Source organism: Natator depressus, chromosome 3, assembly GCF_965152275.1.
Source record: "Natator depressus isolate rNatDep1 chromosome 3, rNatDep2.hap1, whole genome shotgun sequence".
NCBI classification, from domain to species: domain Eukaryota; kingdom Metazoa; phylum Chordata; order Testudines; family Cheloniidae; genus Natator; species Natator depressus.
Genome location: NC_134236.1, coordinates 130,496,554 through 130,518,110, shown reverse-complemented (window position 1 = coordinate 130,518,110; position 21,557 = coordinate 130,496,554). Strand labels below are relative to the sequence as shown.

At 43.2% G+C, this 21,557-nt stretch overlaps 1 protein-coding gene across 1 annotated transcript in view; it reads left to right on the top strand.

The window, feature by feature from the left end:
- Nucleotides 1-1,194: 1,194 nt before the first annotated feature.
- Nucleotides 1,195-21,557, top strand: part of GALNT2 (polypeptide N-acetylgalactosaminyltransferase 2) — a 141,975-nt gene continuing 121,612 nt past the window's right edge. Inside the window, exon 1 of the mRNA XM_074948819.1 lies at nt 1,195-1,387. Within this exon, the coding sequence (XP_074804920.1) occupies nt 1,277-1,387 (111 nt within the window). The 5' untranslated portion in view covers nt 1,195-1,276. The remainder of the gene's footprint in view (nt 1,388-21,557) is intronic.

Sequence of the window (21,557 nt, the reverse complement as noted above, 5' to 3'; positions counted from 1 at the left end):
ATCGGATACCATGATGCTGATATATATGCTGTTTGTTTGTTTTTCTGGTGTTCTTTTCAGTTTCACATTCTTGTTTTATGTTAGCTCACTGTGAGAGCAGATGGCAGTCAGAACTGAACAACAGGAAACCGGTGGCACCAAAAGGGGCCCAGCAAGTGACAAACAGAAGTCAGCAAATCCCAGCGAGAACCAGGAGCAGTGTGGCAGCTATCCTGGGCTGCTTAGGGGTAGAGTTGAGGTAAGTGGTGGCCCCAGCAGAAGGCAAGGGAACAGTGTCAGGAAGAGATGTCCCAAAAGCAACAAGTCAAAGTAGGGGTGTGGGGCCCTGCATGGGTGGCTTACCCTTGTGGGAGGCTCCAGGCAGGCAAGGAAGAAGAATCCCTGTACAACCTCCAAGCCCTGCTAGAGGGATTTAACATTTAAGGTTGGAGTACATCTTAAAGATTTCTTACCTATTTGAATAAGAGTCTGTGCCGGGGGTTGCACGGATTTAACTAAATCAGTTTCTAAACCGATTTAGTTAAACCGATGCAGTTTTCTCCTGTAAACGTGGTCTAGGTCAGAGTGGGTTACAAATAACAGGTCAACTGGCTAAACTTCCCGGAGAAAAAGATGACGATTCAGTTGTAAACTCTTCCTGTAAACAGCACCACTTTCTTCACAGGTGCCTCCCCGCTTAGGTTAGCCCCTTCCCTCCTTCGATAAAGATTCCCTTTATGCAAGCGTGCCTCTGGCTCCGATGCCTGCGCGCCTCCGGCTCCGACGAGGGGCCAGCCCTTCGGGGAGCAGCGCTGCGTTTGGGTGAGAAACTGAGCCCCACGCCCCCTTGGCGCTTCATTTCCACCCCCCTCCGGCTGCCCGTTACGCCTGTGAGGGCAGGGCGGGCTAACTCTCCCTCTCCTGGGCGTTGCGGCGGATGCTCTCCCAGAGTCCCAGGCCGGCAGCCCCAGCCTAGCCCAGCCCGCCGACGGGCAGCGCCGGGCTCACGCGGCGCTGGGAGCAGGTGGCTCGCGTCACGGGAGGCTGGCAGGAGCCCCGCCCTCCCAGCCGGGGGAGAGCAGGGCGGGGCGGGGTGGTGGGAGGCCCAGCGTGATGTAACCATGGAGACGCCACTCGTCCTTCCCTGCCCCGCCCCTTGTGGGGCCGGGCGGCTCGGGATTGGCCGGGGGGCGGGCGCTCGCCCTCTGCCCCCTGACCCTGCGCGGCGGCGGCTGCTGGTGGCCGTTTCCTGCTGGCCTGGCGGCGGTGGCGGCAGCTGCACGGGGCGGGCGGGAGGATGCGGCGCAGGTCTCGGCTGCTGCTCTGCTTCGCCTTCCTCTGGGTGCTGGGCATCGCCTACTACATGTACTCGGGGGGCAGCGCCGCGCTGGCCGGGGGCGGCAGGAAGGTGAGTGCGAGCCCGGGGGGCACCGGCGGCGGCGGGTCGGCGCGGCTCCCTTCGCCCGGCAGCGCCTCCCCGCTCCCGGGGCCTGTGGCGGTCTGGTCCCCTCCCTCCGGTGCGGGGGTTCCCCGGTCTCCCCAGCCCGTGTGGTCCGCGGTCCGCTTCCCCGCCACGCAGCCCCTTCCCTCCCCGGGCGTATGTGGGCTCCCCGCGGCGTGGCGACGTCCCCCTTGCCCATAGCGACGTGCTGGGGGGCCCCTCGCAGCCCGTGTTGTGTGTGTCGGGGCGGGGGGGTCGCCTAGTCTCCCGGGCTTCCTCTACCGGGTGCGGGCGGCTTTCTCCAGCCTCCCCTCAGTGCTGTCTCTCCTCCCTCCTAAGTGATGCGACCCCCGGGGGTGGGCAGGGAGAAGTTGGGGGAGAGGGGGGATTCATTTCTTTTTCCCTCTGCCTCCTACGAAGGAGGGGAAGGGGGTGGGTAAAAGTTTGTGTCACCCCCCTCCTCCCGCAGCACGTTTTAAAAGGCAGATAGTTTCTTTGTGGACTTCAGACTGGTTTCACCTCGTCATTGTATGGATCGCTCCTTCTCCAACTGCAACGAGCCACGTCCCAGGCTGTAGGGAAGTTTGTGTGGGAGGGTAGAGAATGGGGGCCGGGCTTGGGGCAAAGAGGGAAAGGGCAGGAAGAGATGTTCTGACTAGCTATTCACCCATTGGAAAAAGCAACTGGTTAATTACATCGTCTCTTAAATATTATTTGGTCGGTAGCTGGGATGTAGTCCCCTTTCTGTTTTCTCCTCCTCTCTCTGGCTCCTCTTCTGCCACCCTTGCTTTTACGCCTCTTCTTGGTAATTGCAGAGCCTCTCATAATAATCCTCTGTTCTTTTGCGTGTGTGTGTAAGAGGGTGATAATTCGGTTGTTCCACTTTTCAACCTAGAGAGGATAAATATAATTTTAATCACAACAGTGGATATTTTTTTATTTCCCTGTCCCTTATTCCTCATTTTTCTAAACCTTATTTTTGCAGTGCTTTAACAAAAAGAGCCTGACTTCTCAGATGCCAGCTTAGATTGAGCTGGTGCTCCACTCCTTTTTTTAGTGGCTCAATTAATAATGCTTTGAAACTGCCTGACTAGATACAATTCAGAAGTCATTTAATGTAATCATGTACTGTGACTTTTTAAGTAAATATTTTATAATATATTGTAACACTTCATTGGTCATGGAAATGTCAGGCTTTGGTTAGGTACTTTTATAGTCCACTTTCATATGGGTCCAAAGATCTTTAGACAGGATAACTTTTTTTACAATATGAAACTTTAATTTTTGTAGTGTCAAATTAACAAAATATGTAAAATAAGTTTTATATTATTAAGACTAGCAAAGCCAGGAAGTTTCGACTTTAAAAAAAGTTATGGGTAGGGGTAGCAAAATTGTCAGAATGTTTGTTATTTTGTACATATGCTCATGTCATATGTAAAAAACCAGGGTAACATTGTTTAGCTAGGAATTTGCCTTTTAAATCCAAACCTTAATTCTTTTTGAAGTAATGTTTCACAATTACAAGATGGGTCTGTATTTCCCATTAACATTGATGGAGTTTGAATAGGTATTTTCAAGACGGACGTCTGCTGAGGGACAGATCCTATGGTAAATCTTGAAGTAAAGTCATGTTAGTTCCATGAGTAAGAGTTTGTACAACGAGGGTCTGCATCTGAGTTAATGTTTTGCCATACTGTCTTTTCATAGTTCAAAATGAATTTACTATGCCATAACTATTGAATAAAACTTTAATGTTGTAACTAAATATTAATGTATAACTGTAAATACAAACCCTTCTTCTTCTTAAACAGATACAGAGGGCTCATAGCCAAAATAAGTCTAGCATGTGATGGAATTAGGGCAGTGGTCTTAAAAAGCTCCTTTGTTGAGGGTCCATACAAGTGTATTTAGTAAGTAAAAATAGGCTGCTGATAGTATATAGTCGAGGCAGGGAAAATTAGCTAGGACAAAAATCTTAATATTTAGAGAAATTAATATCAAGGGAAATATACTTGACACTTTATTTAACTTTATTAATATTAAGAGGGCTGTGGTGTTGATCCTTTTTTCCAGATTTCATGACCAGTTACCATTCCATACAAAATTCAATAAGTCTGAACAGTTGGGAGAGTTACAGCAAAGAGGAGCCGAAAAGAGAGAAGAGTTAATAAGCATGGACAGGGACTTAGCACTGGATTAAAATATGCAAGACTAAAGTAATGCCTGGTACAGAGGAAAATGGGTATTGGGGCCATAAGAAACAAGTGGGGAAATTAACAATTATGGATGGATTGGTGATTTAGGATTCTGTTTTCTGTCAGCGAAGCATAAAATTTAATCCCAACCCTTAGAATGGTTTAGTGAATGTAAGTAGAGGAAGAGATGTGTGAATGTAATTGCTTTTGAAATATCAGTAAAAGACTCATTGACTTAAAATGTCAGATCCTGAAATAAAGCAAAAACACACTCTTAGCTTTATGAATAGAAATGCTGCTGTGTTGAATTTCTTGGTCTAGATGACTCTATAGTCCTAATTGCTCTCAAACTATTTCAGTACGGCAAAAGCACAGAAGAGTCTCTTGTGGAATATCAGTTTTAGTAGACTGAGTTCTTGGCTTGCTCAGTCTACAAATTACAGAACTGGGAAAAGGATGGTTCATAATTATATAATTAAAAGTTAGAATGCAAATTACTCAGATCTCATTCATACAAAGAACATATGCTTATGTTAGGATGACAAAGTACAAATCTAGGGAATAATCAGATCTATTGAATTTCGTGGTATAGGTCCATGTTCTGCAAGGTGATGAGGTCAAACAATTCCCATTGATTTCAGTATCATTATTATTTGTACAATTGTAGCCTAGGGGCCCTAGTCATAGACCAGGACCCTATTGTGCTAGGTGGTGTACATACAGAACAAAAAGACAATCCCTGCCCAAAGGGTTCACAATCCAAGAATGAGACAAGAGACACTGAAGTATATAGACAGATGGGGGAGTTTAAGTAAACAGTGAGACAGTATTGGTTAGCATGATAAACAGTGGTCTGTGCACAGCCTAACTTGTCGTATTTTTTTGTAGACATTGTGGCAGCAGAGTGTCCTTAGGAGGGATCTGAATGTGGATAATGAGGTAGCTTTGTGGATGTTTACAGGAAGTGTCTCCCAAGCATGTGGAGCAGCCTGGGAGAAAGCACAGCTTTGACGGTGCTCACTACGGTGCATGATTGGGCCCATCGAGTAACCAGGACTTTAGCTTTTTCCCTTATTAGAATTGTCTGACATCCTTAATTTGTGTTTCTGTTTCTTTGGTTCTCCACGTGCTGTCTTTCAGTGCTTGCACTGCCTTATAAAGAATGTGTGTAGCTAGTAGTGTATACTTTTATTGAATTAAGCTACTGTGGGTTCTATATAAGTAATGTGCTAAATAATGATGTGCACCAAAAACCTAAACATGGCTTATCAGAAACACAAACCTTGTAGTAATTTGGCTACAGTTTTGGGGGATGGTGAACAATGATTGCCTTTTATGATGTGGGATATTTGATTACTTACTGTTTCAAAAGTAGCATACTTCTGTGATTTATTTAGCACTCTTTTGCCAGCAAGTTCTGCATATTCATTCTCATTCAGAACAAATAAACTTTCATGACTGCTCCCATTTTCAAAGCTGGAAAATATGTCTTCTGTTGGAGGTATGAAATGGTACACTAGTTATTACGTGGATAATATTTTACAGGGACAATCAGATTCTGCTCCAGTTAATGTGTATGTGTAAGGCAATCATAAAAAGGCTGTTACCCAAACATATTAGGATTTCCCTGGCTGATTGCTTGGGTTTCTACAGCTATGGAAGAGAATGGGTCTATCAGGCCAGAAGCTCCCCTTTTCCCCCCCAAAGAGCAGCAGTTGGAGGGTCCCTCATTATTTTCACTTAAGGAACCTCTGATAATTGGGGTGAGCGGGGCCACTACACCGCAAGTAGAACTAGGAGCCACTCAGCTCGTCATATGGGTAACTCTGCAGGATCGTCTTAAAGTTCAAAGTAAAAAAGTTTGTAAAATGGTTCCAGGATCTGTTAATCTCTGTTATTCCAGGATGTTTTGTGGCCTAGTAAAACTAGAGGGATTCAGAATTACAATTAGCTGAGCCACAGGGAGGCAGGCTACTCCTGAGCTGGCTGTGTGTCTCCTCTCTACAGTTGATTTTTCTACCCCTACACGCCGCGCCCCCCCCCCCCCCCCCTTTCTGGTTTTCTGAAATGGACAGATTCTTGATAGGTTGGCTTACCATGGAGCAAGCAGAAAAGGAATGAATCAAAGAAAAAGGTTATGCCTTAACTCAAGAGTATATCTGTTCATTAAAAGTAAATCAAGGTCGGGATGGGGTGCTTCTATGGTAGCTCAAGGCTGACAGGACTTTAGCATTGTGCCAGTTAGCAAATGCAGCATATCTCTATAATATAACCTTTTTTTTTTTAAACCAGGACATTAAGTACAATAATGTTAAATGAAGCATATATAACAAGTATGAAGACGAGAACAAGAAAACTACATATAGAAATATGACATTTCAAATTCATTTTTGTAAGTTTAAGTGGAAACAAAAGGAAATGTTTTTGTCTAGTTTTTCAGTGATCGTAGTCTTACTTATTTTAGCCTACTTTTGTCACCAAAAATGAAACTTCCTGATAAGTGGCTTTTTTAATTGACAGTGTCCATTTTAAGTTATAGCATAGGACACGTCAAGGAACGTATATAGAGGCTCTGGGCTGTTTTGGGAAAATGTATTTTAAAAAAGTGTGGGAGCTGCACGGAGCCTTCTCAACTTTGGCCTCTGCTTGTGTTTGAGGTAGTCCTTTCTGCCCATCTTATAACTTGAGGATTCTGAACATATAGCCACACAGGGAATTTGAGTTTGGGCTGCTATCATTTGAGATAACTCCTTATCCTATATGTTCTTGGATTTGGTTTGTTAGTATCTCAGTGTTGGGATGATTCGGCTATTCTTAATCTTGAACAGGTACCATAACTAGTTCTGTATGGCTCTTCTCTCTTCTTGAGTTCTTAATTTTCTAGAAAGAGCTTGGAACTAGACGACAAATGATGCTCCTTTGTGTCTTGGAGGTAATAGGTAAGGCTAAGAGTTTTGTCATGGATATTTTTAGTAAAAGTCATGGACAGGTCACGAGCAAAACAGAAAAATTAATGGAAGCCGTGACCTGTCCCTAACTCTTACTAAAAATATCTCTGACAAAATGGGGATCTGCAGCTCCGCACACTACTTCAAGAAGGGCAGCTGCAGGGACTAAGAGCTGCCTGCAGCAGCTGGGGGCCGCGGGGTACCCCTGCCACCTGCAGTTCCGGACATCTCTCACTGCCTGTGTGGGGCTGGGAGTTTGGCGTTCCCCACCACCCATGGGGGCCAGGAGCTGCCGCAGTGGCATGGAGCTCGGGGCTTCCCTGCCACCCCCGGTGGCCTGGAGCTCGGGAATTCCCCTGCCACCACCTGCTGGGAGCTTGCGGGGGGGGTTTCCCCTTCAGCGTCTGTCACACCCTGGCGGCAGGGTGCTCTGGTTGGGGCGGGTCTCTGCGGGTCTCCAGCGTCTGTCGCTCCCTGATGGCAGGGAGCTGCGGGGGCCAACAGAGGCGGTGGGGGTACCCCACAGCTTCCTGCTTCAGCGGGCGGCAGGGGATCTTGCAGCTCCCGACCACCGCAGGCTGAAGTCATGGAGGCCACTGAAAGTCAGATTCCATGACTTCTGTGACTTTCGTGATTAAATCGCAACCTTAGTAATAGGTGACGCATTATTTTTTTCTTGTAATTTGCCGTTCTTCATTTGAAAGGGAATTGTGATATGTTCTTTAATTACTGTGCCACCAAGGCTTTTCTTCTTTCACTGCAGTACAGAAAAGTATTTTGAAAATGTAGTTATATGTACTTCCCGTTTATTAAAGTCTCGTTTTACAGAATTATTTTAGTATGCTTTGACTGACAAAATGACTCCATGTCTGTGGTAGTTTTAGTCAGTCACCCTCATGGAACATGTCTTGTGTGAGACTTGGTTCTTGTGCAGTTTTAGACCAGAATTATGTAGTAGGCTCTTTCCCTGTTGCCTATGTACTCTTTGAGGTGATATTTTCATGGGAAACCTCACATTTGCATGGGGAGATCATGGGAAACTGATATTTAACTGCAAGACACCTGTCACTTTTGTTCTTCAGTTTAGTGATTGTCTTTGGTCTCAATGCTGATGATACCACTCTTAAGTTACGTACGGTAGATATGGATAAGGGAGCTGTGTAGGGAGAATTGTCTAGTGGTTAGAACAGGCAACTGAGGAAACAAGACTCAGATTCTATTCATAGGTCTTCCATGAACATGGTGTATCATCTTGAGCAAGTCTCTTAAACTGCCTGTCTTTTAGTCTCCATTTTGCATGGCTATTGTGAGGTTTAATGGTTGTAATTCTCAAAGTATTATTCCATATTCCACTTTGATTTGCTGCCTCACTATGGTTTCTGTATAGATCAACTTTAAAACTGTAGTGATGTTGCTCTTTGTATTTAGGAAGAAAGAAAAGGAGTACTTGTGGCACCTTAGAGACTAACCAATTTATTTGAGCATAAGCTTTCGTGAGCTACAGCTCACTTCATCGGATGCATACTGTGGAAAGTACAGAAGATCTTTTTATACACACAAACCATGAAAAAATGGGTGTTTACCACTACAAAAGGTTTCCTTCCCCCCCACACCCCACTCTCCTGCTGGTAATAGCTTATCTAAAGTGATCACTCTCCTTACAATGTGTATGATAATCAAGGTGGGCCATTTCCAGCAGAAATCCAGGGTTTAACAAGAAGGTCTGTGGGGTGGGGTGGGGGGGGTAGGAAAAAACAAGGGGAAATATGTTACCTTGCATAATGACTTAGCCACTCCCAGTCTCTATTCAAGCCAAGTTAATTGTATCCAATTTGCAAATGAATTCCAATTCAACAGTCAACAGGTTGTGGGGCAAGTGATGCTGCTTTTCCACAATTTCAGCCCGTGCACGTCGGCGGAAGCACTCTGTGTAGAAGTCCAGTCTGCTGTCTCGACCTTCAGGAGGAGTCCACCTAAAATCCTTCTTTTTGTAGTGTTGGTAGGGAGGTCTCTGTGGATTAGTATGTTGTTCAGAGGTGTGTTGGAAATATTCCTTGAGTCGGAGACATCGAAAATAGGATTCTAGGTCACCACAGAACTGTATCATGTTCGTGGGGGTGGAGGGGCAGAGGGAGAGGCCCCGAGATAGGACAGCAGCTTCTGCTGGGCTAAGAGTATAGTTGGATAGGTTAACAATATTGCTGGGTGGGTTGAGGGAACCATTGCTGTGGCCCCTTGTGGCATGTAGTAGTTTAGAAAGTTTAGTGTCCTTTTTCTTTTGTAGAGAAGCAAAGTGTGTGTTGTAAATGGTTTGTCTAGTTTTAGTAAAGTCCAGCCACGAGGAAATTTGTGTGGAAGGTTGGTTTTTTATGAGCGTATCCATTTTTGAGAGCTCATTCCTTATCTTTCCCTGTTTGCTATAGAGGATGTTGATCAGGTGGTTCCGCAGTTTCTTTGAGAGCATGTGGCACAAGCTGTCAGCATAGTCTGTGTGGTATGTAGATAGTAGTGGATTTTTTACCTTCAGTCCTTTTGGTACAATGTCCATCTGTTTGCATTTGGAAAGGAAGATGATGTCTGTCTGTATCTGTACAAGTTTTTTCATGCAGTTGATAGATTTCCACTCCATACGGCTAAATGCAGTGCCTTGCATAATGACAGGTTTCAGAGTAACAGCCGTGTTAGTCTGTATTTGCAAAAAGAAAAGGAGTACTTGTGGCACCTTAGAGACTAACCAGTTTATTTGAGCATAAGCTTTCATGAGCTACAGCTCACTTCATCGGATGCATGCTGTGGAAAGTACAGAAGATCTTTGTATACACACAAACCATGAAAAAATGGGTGTTTACCACTACAAAAGGTTTTCTCTCCCCCCACTCCACTCTCCTGCTGGTAATAGTTTATCTAAAGTGATCACTCTCCTTACAATGTATATGATAATCAAGTTGGGCCATTTCCAGCACAAATCCAGGGTTTAACAAGAACGTCTGGGGGGGTGGGGGATAGGAAAAAACAAGGGGAAATAGGTTACCTTGCATAATGACTTAGCCACTCCCAGTCTCTATTCAAGCCTAAGTTAATTGTATCCAATTTGCAAATGAATTCCAATTCAGCAGTCTCTCGCTGGAGTCTGGTTTTGAAGTTTTTCTGTTGTAATATCGCAACTTTCATGTCTGTAATCGCGTGACCAGAGAGATTGAAGTGTTCTCCGACTGGTTTATGAATGTTATAATTCTTGACATCTGATTTGTGTCCATTTATTCTTTTACGTAGAGACTGTCCAGTTTGACCAATGTACATGGCAGAGGGGCATTGCTGGCATATATCACATTGGTGGATGTGCAGGTGAATGAGCCTCTGATAGTGTGGCTGATGTTGTTAGGCCCTGTGATGGTGTTCCCTGAATAGATATGTGGGCACAGTTGGCAACGGGCTTTGTTGCAAGGATAGGTTCCTGGGTTAGTGGTTCTGTTGTGTGGTATGTAGTTGCTGGTGAGTATTTGCTTCAGGTTGGGGGGCTGTCTGTAGGCAAGGACTGGCCTGTCTCCCAAGATTTGTGAGAGTGTTGGGTCATCCTTCAGGATGGGTTGTAGATCCTTAATAATGCGTTGGAGAGGTTTTAGTTGGGGGCTGAAGGTGACGGCTAGTGGCGTTCTGTTATTTTCTTTGTTAGGCCTGTCCTGTAGTAGGTGACTTCTGGGAACTCTTCTGGCTCTATCAATCTGTTTCTTCACTTCCGCAGGTGGGTATTGTAGTTGTAAGAATGCTTGATAGAGATCTTGTAGGTGTTTGTCTCTGTCTGAGGGGTTGGAGCAAATGCGGTTGTATCGCAGAGCTTGGCTGTAGACGATGGATCGTGTGGTGTGGTCAGGGTGAAAGCTGGAGGCATGTAGGTAGGAATAGCAGTCAGTAGGTTTCCGGTATAGGGTGGTGTTTATGTGACCATCATTGATAGCACTGTAGTGTCCAGGAAGTGGATCTCTTGTGTGGACTGGACCAGGCTGAGGTTGATGGTGGGATGGAAATTGTTGAAATCATGGTGGAATTCCTCAAGGGCTTCTTTTCCATGGGTCCAGATGATGATGATGTCATCAATGTAGCGCAAGTAGAATAGGGGCGTTAGGGGACGAGAGCTGAGGAAGTGTTGTTCTAAGTCAGCCATAAAAATATTACCAACAGGAGAGTGGGTTTGTGGGGGGGGAACCTGGATTTGTGCTGGAAATGGCCCACCTTAATTATCATACACATTGTAAGGAGAGTGATCACTTTAGATAAGCTATTACCAGCAGAGGAGTGGGGTGTGGGGGGAAAGGAAACCTTTTGTAGTGGTAAACACCCATTTTTTCATGGTCTGTGTGTATAAAAAGATCTTCTGTACTTTCCACAGTATGCATCCGATGAAGTGAGCTGAAGTTCACGAAAGCTTATGCTCAAATAAATTGGTTAGTCTCTAAGGTGCCACAAGTACTCCTTTTCTTTTTGCGAATACAGACTAACACGGCTGTTACTCTGAAACCTTTGTATTTAGGGTTCTTCTGTAAATGGAAATGGCCCCCTGGAGTGATGCGGTTTAAAAAGTGTAGAGAATGAATGATGTGAGGCATAAGCACAATGCCTGTTTCAGTTTCTTGACAGTCATGCATTGCAAGGTTTAGTGTAAACACCATCCATGCTCATAAGGTGTGCCAGGTCCTTCCAAAAATACTGTTTGATATCTGATGCCTGTCTGTGATATAAATATGGTGGCAGTTTTTTTCTGTTGAAGAATCTTTTGCTTTTATCCATACAAAATGCACTTTCCCATCCTCACTGTCAACTTCCCAACTGTCAGGGTAGTTAAACACTGGAATAAATTGCCTAGGGAAGTCGTGGAATTTCCATCACTGGAGATTTTTAAGAGCAGGTTAGACAAACACCTGTCAGGGATGGTCTAACCATGAGTGCAGGGGACTGGACTGGACTAGATGACCTCTCGAGGTCCCTTCCAGTTCTATGATTCTATGAATGAGACAGACTCTTCTGCTCCTTTCTACTGAATTTAAAACTACCTGCATCCTACATGCATACTACATGGTAATTCTATGTGACTAATTTTTCTTGTAATATTTTCATATACTTTTGCACAAACACCTTCATGTAATTTTTAAAAATGAGCAAAAAAACCCCTACTGTATCCATGGGGGCCAGACATTGGCAAGAAATTTCATAGATGCTTGATTCCCTGTTGCACCATGTACCAGAGGTGCTTGAAATACAAAGGATTCAGTTGTGGAAAGGTTATACAAAGGATTGGCACAAAGCTAATGTGTTATGAGAGAACTGGACTTGACATAACCATAGCCATCTTGTGCACTTAGCCACCATAAGCTGGAAGTGAGGACACCACAGGGTCAGGAAAATTTTGGCCTTGGCTTAGGCAGACAGAACAAAAACATCTGCACAATTGCAGTGTTACTAACTAAGATAGATAAAGTGAAAGGATAGACTCATGAGAAGTGTGTGGGGGGAGGGGAGGGAATGTGAATAGCTAAACTTGATCTGGCTACCTGAGTTTGTAAGTTTCTTGCTAAAGTTGCTTTGTTGATAAGTAGAATAACGAATTATTTGCTGTTGGTAGGGAGCTGCTTCAATGCCTTGGTAAAGCAATAGAAACTTTACTTCTTGTTACCTAGTTTGATTTGGCATCAAGCTGTTGCCATCTGATGGTGTGTTGGCATAAGTCAGTGGTTTTCAGCCTGTGGTACGTGAACCGTTGGGGGGGTCTGCAGACTGTTTAAGATTTCCAAAGGGGTCTGCACACGCATTCAAAATCTTTTAGGGGTCCGCAAATGAAAAATGTTGAAAACCATTGGCCTAAGTGATTAAACGTCTCTGTCCAGCTATTAGTAAATATCTGTATCACGAAACCTCTACTACAGCTGGCAGACTCAGCAGAAAGGACAATGAGAGTTAGTCTCTGGGTGAATTATCATTTCATTGGCTAGCAAAGGTTTTATCTGATTAGTGTTGAGGCACGCTGGCCAGGCAGTGCCAAAGAGCCTATGGTATGGGCACTGCCATTATATCTGTTCTGTCAAGAAGTGGACCATTTCAGTCTCCATGGCTGTCAATTCAGCCTCTTTCATAATCAGTAAATTTGCTCAGTTTTTTACTATGTACCAGCTTCTTGATTTTGCCAGATGCTATTCTATAACGTTCCATTGTGTAAGCTGAGCAACTTCTGTAACATGGCTCTAATTTTATTATTCTTGATTTCTTCATACTTGTGTTCTGAGAAGACCATGTATTAGGTTTTTTTAGGCTGTCACTTTGCCATGAAAATCCCACTGAGATGCAGTTTTTACTGTGTGATTTAATTTTAACAAATTGGCAACTGATTAATATGTGGAGCAGTTATTACCCATACATAATACACTAGTTGATACTTTTTTGAAATTTTAATTAGGAAATGTTCTTTTTAGTTCCATCAGTTCAGCATCTGGCTTTCTTTTGAAGTTGTCTGCAGATGACCGCTAAATGACAAAATAATAATTGTAATACATACAAAAAAGACCCTTTGTGAAGTCTTTGGAATGGTTCTATCATTTACCAGATTCTTCAGAACTATTCTTAATACCTCTAGAAATGATAAATCAGTGCCAAAAAGGACTGATTACTTGCTGAACCATTTTTCTTCCTATTGGATATATGCAGAAATGCTCCACATCCTGCCACAAACTACCCCCTTTGGAAAAGATTGTAGTTATTACTGAGGTCTAGGGTATGCAGTACCATGTGAGATAATGTCCTATGCCAGACTGTAGTTCAAAGCCAAAGTCTTTGGCAAGGTTCCTAGGTAGTGGTGGCAGGCAAGACATTCGTAATGGTTAATTCATTAAAATTTCCTTTTGAAATGAGAATTCAAATACAGTAGCCCCTCTGTTCTGATATTAAACTTAATTTTCTACATTGCCCACAAGTTTTCAGTTTTAGAATTTAATTACAGCAGAGAAAGTGGTTGGGCTGAAGGTGGATATTTTGGCAACTGGATAGGGGACATTTGGGCTTTTGCCACTTGAGGTTTGTGGAAATAAACATCTAGCTAATAAATTTCTACTAAAAGTGATCAGCATTGAAGTGGCTAAGTGATGTTTACAATGTCATCTTCAGATTTCAATTTAAAGGTGACGCACATATGGATTGTTGAGGGGGAGAGCAACTTGGGCTTGTGCTCATTACAGCACAGAGTGGGGGGAAAAAAGCATGTCTGAAACTTTTTGTTTTGTGGAAGTCGAGCATCAGAGATTCAGGTCCTTTCTAGGCTGTAAGACTCTTGACTGGAGAATTAGTGGTATCACAAGAGCGAGGAAAATAAAAACTGAGCAGCTGAAGAGAATGGATGTTTAGACTCTTCAAATGGTTTTTATTTTAATGCTTAACTCTCCTGCAGTGACTGATATCTATGATATAGAAAGCCTTTGCTAAGCTTGTAGAACGTTAAGGTAAGGTGCTATGCCTCAAAAACATCCCCAAGACCGTCCAAAAATTCTTGAGCAAACCCAGGTAAAACCAGATTTGACGTTCCTAGTATTTCTGAGGTTAAAAACAATTATAAAGGCCTGAAAGGCACTGTTTCTATACAGTAAACCCGTAAATAAAGGCACAAGCATAATTAAAAAAAAAAAAAATCACTGAGGTTACACTTAATCCATTGAGATGACTAGGATGGTTCATACCTCTTAGTTTTGTTTCAGGCTATTTGCAAAAGCAAGAATACAGCATTGTATTGATTTACACTCATCTTGTCAATATTTTCAAGTAACTGAAATAGTGTACATTCTCCTAGAAATGTCTAAAATCTTGTCTACTGCAGGAAGAACAGGAGTACTTGTGGCTTGTACTGTGACTCTCTCTCGGAAAACTTCTCATCATTATGAACACTACTTTAGCAATGATGGAAACGCCAGGAAAAAGGCTGCCAAAATTGTCTTTAGTACTGGTTTGACTATAATTATTAGTATTGCATAGAACCCCAATCTTGTGCTAAACACTGTAAAATCATAATAGACTTTCTATGCTGAAGAGCTTACAAAAAGGCTTGCTCCCAGAAGGGTTACTGAAACAGTGATAAAAATGGTGTTGGCAGTTTGTGGTCCTGTCTACATTAGTTTCCAATACTGCTGTGTCTTGTTGCTGTTTTCTTTTTAAAAAAAAATCCCTAATTTAGTCACATCTTAACCAATTAACTAGAAAATTATCTGGCAAAATAGACCAAAGTAGACCAGCAACCTGTTTAGTGCCGCGCAGGTGCTCAGGAAACCCATCCAGGGAAGGGGTGCCCCACCCTGGCCCCAACATAGCCCGGCCGGCCCCCAACTTGCTGGCCGGAGTGCCCCTACCCCGGCCTGAACCCCGCCGGTGCAGCCTGGACCCGGCCGGGGCGCCCCTCCCTGAACCCACGCCCGGCCCAGACCTGTCGCGGCTGAAGCACTCCTCCCTGAACCTAGCCCTGCAGGCGCTGAGGGAGGGGCACCTATCCTGCAGCCCAAGCCCCAGAGCCTCCATGGTGGGGAGAGGCACCCCTCCCACCTCCAGCCCAGGTGCTGCTGGGAGGAGTCCTCTTTCCCCGCCATAGCCCTGGAGCACCCTCCTGCACCCAAACCCCTCATTCCCGACCCCACCCCAGAGCCTGCACCCCTAGGCGGAGCCCCTGCACCCAACCCTGAGCCCCCTCCCACACTCCAAACACCTCGGCCCCACCCACACCACATGGATCTTGTTATGTGTACTGATATGAAGGTGATGTGTCACACATCACCTCCATATTGGTGCACATAACAAAATTCATTCTGCACATGGGTGGGAAAAATTAGAGGGAACACTGGCTGAGATCACCGTATTTGTTTGTGTTGCGAAATGGTTTATTTTCCCCCTCTTCTCTCCTGCATAATACAGGCTTGTCCTGAACTGAAGGTTCAGATTATAAAACTACTTCTTGTTTCCTGTATCTGAGTGACTTTCTGCAATCAATAAAACATGCTGTGATACTAAAATAAATGGCAAGAAGGCTTAATATTCTGAGGTGGTGTCAAATGTCACTTTCAGTTTTGGGAGCTATAATTATTTACTCCATGTCTGTATGCAAAGTCTTTATTGCCTGTAGTTCTGTTGTCTTGCTCTCACCTTTTGTGTGTGTGCTTATTAGTTTCTTGTTAGCAGTCTTTAGAGCAGTTGTTCCTGGTATTGTCAGTCACAGAGTGTCCCTGCCAATTAATTTGAAAGCATTGATCTAGAATTACTGACGAGATAAGGCATCATCCTTATCCTGTCCTTTCACTCACAAAAGACGAAATCTTCTGACCATACTGTCCAAGCAGGTAAAGTACATAGCCTTGGCTATAAAAATTCAGCTCTTTTTGTGAGCATTACCTTTCTTAGTTAAAGTACATGGTCTTAATTATTCCATATTAGGATTCCTCCTGTAAAAACTGTCTTCATTATTTTGTGGCTGTCTGATTCTGTTGTAGGTGTTGAAGTAAAATTACTGACCCATGTATGGATGCCTTTTGTAATGCTCAAAAATATCACAAAACCCCTCTTACTAAATAAGTCTATCTAGCTATTCTGCTAGCTTTTCCATCCTCAGGCCTCAAAAACTCAGACTTTAAGGTCAGAAGGGACCTTCGTGATCATATAGTCTGACCTCCTGCACATCACAGGCTACAGAATCTCACGTACTCCTGAAATAGACTCCTAACCTCTGTCTGAGTTACTGAAGTCCTCAAATCATGGTTTAAAGACTTCAAGTTAGAGTATTAACGATTTACAGTAGTTTAAACCTGCAAGTGATCTGTGCCCCATGCTGCAGAGGAAGGTAAAAAACCCCAGGGTCTCTGCCAGTCTCACCTGGGGGAAAATTCCTTCCCAACCACAAATATGGCAGTCAGTTAGATCCTGAGCATGTGGGCAAGACCTGCCAGGAAAATAATTCTCTGTAGTAACTCAGAGCCCCTCCCCATCAAGTGTCCCATCTTCAGCAGTTGGGGATTTTTGCTACTGGCAGTTGCCAGTGGGCCACATGCCATCATAAGCCATCCCATTATACCATCCCCTCCATAAACTGAGCAAACTCAGTCTTGAAGCCAGTTAGGTTTTTTGCCCCCACTGCTCCCCTTGGAAGGCTGTTCCAGAACTTCACTTCTCTGATGATTAGAAACCTTCATTTAATTTTGAGCCTAAATTTATTGCTCGCCAGTTTATAGTCATTTGTTCTTGTGTCCACATTAGTGTTTATCTTAAATAACTCCTCTCCCTCCTTGGTATTTATCCCTCTGATGTATTTATAAAGAGCAATCATATGTCCCCTCAGCCTTCTTTTGGTTAGGCTAAACAAGCCAAACTCTTTGAGTATCCTTTCATAAGGTAGGTTTTCCATTCCTTAGATCATCCTACTAGCCCTTCTCTGCACCTATTTCAGTTTGAATTAATCTTTCTTAAACATGGGAGACCAGACTTGCACACAGTATTCTAGATGAGGTCACCAGTGCCTTGTATAATGGTGTGAACACTTGCCTGTCTCTACTGGAAATGCCTCGCCTGATGCATCCTAGGACTGTATTAGCTTTTTTCACAGCCATATCACATCGACGGCTTGTAGTCATCCTGTGATCAACCAATACACCTAGGTCTTTCTCCTCCTCTGTCACTTCCGACTGGTAAGTCCCCAGCTTATATTATTAAATTTCATCCCATTTCTGTTACTCCAGTTTACAAGGTCATCCAGATCTTGTATGATATTCTGGTCCTCCTCCATATTGGTTATACTTCCCCACTTTGTGCCATCTGTAAATTTTATTGGCACGCTTTTTGGGCCTCGTCTATTCTACGTGGTTAGGTTGACATAAGCTGCCTGGCGCTGACCTAGCTGTGGAAATGTCTTCACTTAAATTTGGCTCCTGCTGATGTAAATCCTTCTCTACACCAGTTTAGTAATGCCATTTCGCTGAGTGGTATAGGGTCACCCTCGATGTAATTAGGTCAATGCAGCATCAGTGTAGACGCTGTGTTGCTTACATTGATCATTACAGGCCTCCAGGAACCATCCCCCAATGAATACAAGCACTCATGGTGACAATGTGTACCACCAACACAAGGAGCCAAGTGTGCGTGTACACAAGTGATGCTAAAACTGTGGTGGCTGTATGCCAACATAAGTTAGGTCAACCTAATTTTGTAGTGTAGCTATGGCCTCGGTTTTGACTGTTGTGTTAACATTCAGTGTAGTTTTAGCTGTGTTGGTCCTAGGTGTTAATGGGCCATTCTATCTTGAGTGGTCCCATACAATATCTGCTAATTACTTATGCTAAACAATCTTTCACTTTATGTTTTGCTGTGAGGCTGAGAGTAACTTTCCCAGGCCTGAAGAAGAGCTCTGTGGCTCAAAAGCTTGTCTCTCACCATGGAAATTGGTCCATTTAAAAGATATTACCTCACCAACCTTGTCTTTCATTGTGTAACAGTAAGAATTCCATTATTTGTAGGGTTTCTGTTTTTTAAACTCATGGATTTTTTTTAACTGCTAACTTCATTTTGCTCTTGCTCTGATCACTATTCTAATCATTTAGATTTATAATGTGCCTCCTGCAAATCAGGGTATAACATCACTTAATCTGTCATTAGCCAAGTGTTTGGTTATGGTGGTACCCTGGTTCTGTGGCTAACTACTCCAGCCAAGGATGTGCTGCCACCAGTACAATGTCAAACAGACTATTTGTATATGGAAATCTTCTTTATGTAACACTTAAATCTCTCTTTCAGCCGTGATGTATACATATATTCTATGGTCTTTATCCAGAAGTACCAACAATTATTGAAGTTGATGCTGTGGTAGCCTCCCTTCGGGACAAGAGAGAACTCCGTTTGGGGAGCTTATCACTACTAAAGTGTTGAACAAAGAGAAGGTTAGGGTGTGACTTGATCAGTCTAGAAGTATCTACATGGGGAACAGAAATGTGATCGTACAGGCTCTTCAATCTAGCAGTTAAAGTACAAGATCCAATGGCTAGCAACTGAAGCTGGGCAGATTTAGACTCAAAATAAGGCACAAACTTTTAAGTGATGGTAATTAATCATTGGAGCAGCTTAACTACGGATCTGGTAGATTGTCAGTCACTGGAAATATTTAAATCCAGATTGGATGTTTTTCTAAAAGAGATGTTTCTAATTCAAACAGGAATTAAAGGGAGTCCAATGGCCTGTGTTATATACAGGAGGTCAGACTAGATGATTGTAGTGGTCCCTTCTGGCCTTATCTGTGACTCAACTCCAAACCTTAGAAAGAAGAGAGCTATTGGTTGAGCTATTGGTTCTTGTGTCCCAAGGGTTAAGTTAAGCACAGTGCCTGTGGCATTCTTGGCCTCTGCTGGCCTGGTAAATTGAGGCTTGGAATTTAACCTGAGTAAAACCTTATTAGGTTACTTGGGTATGCCCTTTCAATTTATTTTCACAGTTGACTGATGGCAGTCTCAGGGAAAAGTCTCACCAGCGCTTACGAACAAAAATATTCAAATGTTCTATTCATAGCCTTCCACACAGTATTTTAAATACACAAGGGTTCCAAGAACTTTTCATTCAAAGCTATTTGATAGATTTTTTGGGACTTTCAATGTGTACTTCTAATTTGTGAACTCTTTGTAGTGTGTAAATGATGCTCTATAAACTTAGTGCAAAATTTAGGTGATTCGAGCTGTTTGGCTAATGTACAAAGCATTCCGTAATGTGGCTAGCCATGAAAAAAGTGGGACATTGCTTGTCTATCAGGCAGGTGATAGCCAATCCTGAAAATTCTTTTACTGTCCTCTTGTGGAGACTCCTGTTTTTTGCTATTTGTTGAAGTAACAGCTTCTAGTGACTCTGGCTGAGGTATTGTCTCCACTGCCTCAGCCAGTCCCTGGATTGAGGAGTGAAATTGGGAGAAAGTGCTATGCATGCTGTGCTCCCCTTCAGCCCCTCAACAGCTCTTTGGTCACTTTACCATAGCCTCATACAGGGAACATCTGTTGTCAGAAGACAGAAGGAGCAGTCTAGGACCAAGTGTGACTGTGCTTTACTTCTCATCTGCTACTCTTGCATATTAAGAGGCTTTCCTCAGACAGCTCTGAAGACCAGAAGTAAGAGTAAGAATCTCAGGAAAAAGTGACACCACCTACTTCAGTGGAAGTAGAGGATCTACCCCTTCCCTCCCCCCGCAGTGATAACTACTTTAATCTGGAGTTATAACCTGGCCCTTTTCTTGCACTCGTTTGTAGTAACAATGACAAATATGTTGGATGGCATTTCCTGGAGGGTTAATGGCTAGCTTTTGTGTAAATAGTTTGAGGTGCAGCCGATATCCATCGGCTTCTTTCAGCTTGTCACTAATCTCCAGGAACTGCCTTGTTCATAGATCCATCTTTGCTTAAGCTTCCAGATCCTGGAGTTACATGTAATACTGTATTTTAATACCACCTGACTCCAAACTTTCTCTTGTAGGTCATACTTGTAGATGCAGATTCTCCAATCTCAGAAAGCAAATGCTGGTATGCTTATGTGCAACACTAATTACACTTAAATATCATTAATGAGAGTATTGCATAAAGTATGTTTACCAGTATCACTGACTCCATCAACTGAAATTGAAAATCGTACTAACTTTAGGAGTTTCACTTAAAGCATCTGTGCAAACTAGGTATTAATGAATGGCACTTTTCCATATCCAAAAATGGACAGAGATTGAGTTTGAGGGACAAAGGCTGCTGTCACTACCAAACCTCCTAGTCAATATCACTGCCTACCCTACCTCACTAAACAGCTTTATTCCCCATAACATCTTTCCCGCCTCCTTATGGGAAAGACTGCTTTTGTTTTAACCCCTCCCCGCTCTCCCCACACACATATTAGCTGTTGTACATAATTATTCTATGCCTGCCTTTGGTATTGCCAAATCATGGGTAGGAGAGGGAAACAACTTAGAGCTGCTGTGGAGGGAGAAGATATATGGACAGAAGGCAAAATCAACAAAAGGCATTTCTTTCAGCTTAAATAAACTGAAGAAACTATCCATGCAAGAGCTGGATAGGTAGTGATCCTAGTAGTTGCACTATAGAAGTGATGACTGGCTTTCTTCAAGTTTGCTTAAAACTGTACATATTTGTTCACTTAATTTGAGGGGGTTATATTGGGGTTGGGAGGCAGTTCAGGAGAAGTATATGTATGAAATGTATGCAGAGTTGAATTCTTCTTTTGTTGCGCTAACAATGTAGCACTACTCAGTTTACCAGGATACATTTGCTTAGCTTCTGAGTTTACAAGGAGATAAACAGACCCATGCACTGTGAATAATACTGAAGTTTTAGACTGAGCTATTCAGTATGCACTTTTGCTGAGTTTACTTGGAGGCAAATACAATTATTCCCCATTAGGTTAAGTACAGCATAAATAGTAAAAACCTCTTTCTCCAAGTTTTGTTATCTTGTACTGCCGCCGCCTCCTACACACCTTGATTGCTTCCACACAAATGCTTTTGTGGTTTTTTTACTTAATTTCTAGACACTTTAAAATAAGAAAATATATGCCATGTTGAACTATGGGTTTACATGGAAACAACTGGATTTTTATTAGATAGCTGGGAACTGGATGAAATCAGGTCTCGGATCTGCTTTAGTAAGGTGAAGCTTTTATTTTACAAAATCCTTTCATGATACAAGCTAGATCTTCTTTTTTTTTTTTTTTTTTTCCCCTTCCTTCTTGGTCAAGTAAAATGTTTGGACAACTAAAATGTGTGGTATGGTAGGGTGCAAAACTAAGGGAAAAAATTTGCAGGTCAAGGGTGTTACCTTGTCCTAGAATGCAGGACTCTTTGAAGTGTATGTCCTTGACTTCTAGATTTTCAGATGGAAGGGAAGTTCTTGTTTAATGCAAATATATCTCTATGAAGATCTAAACTATGAACAGCTACAGCAAGAGGCAGAAAAGTCC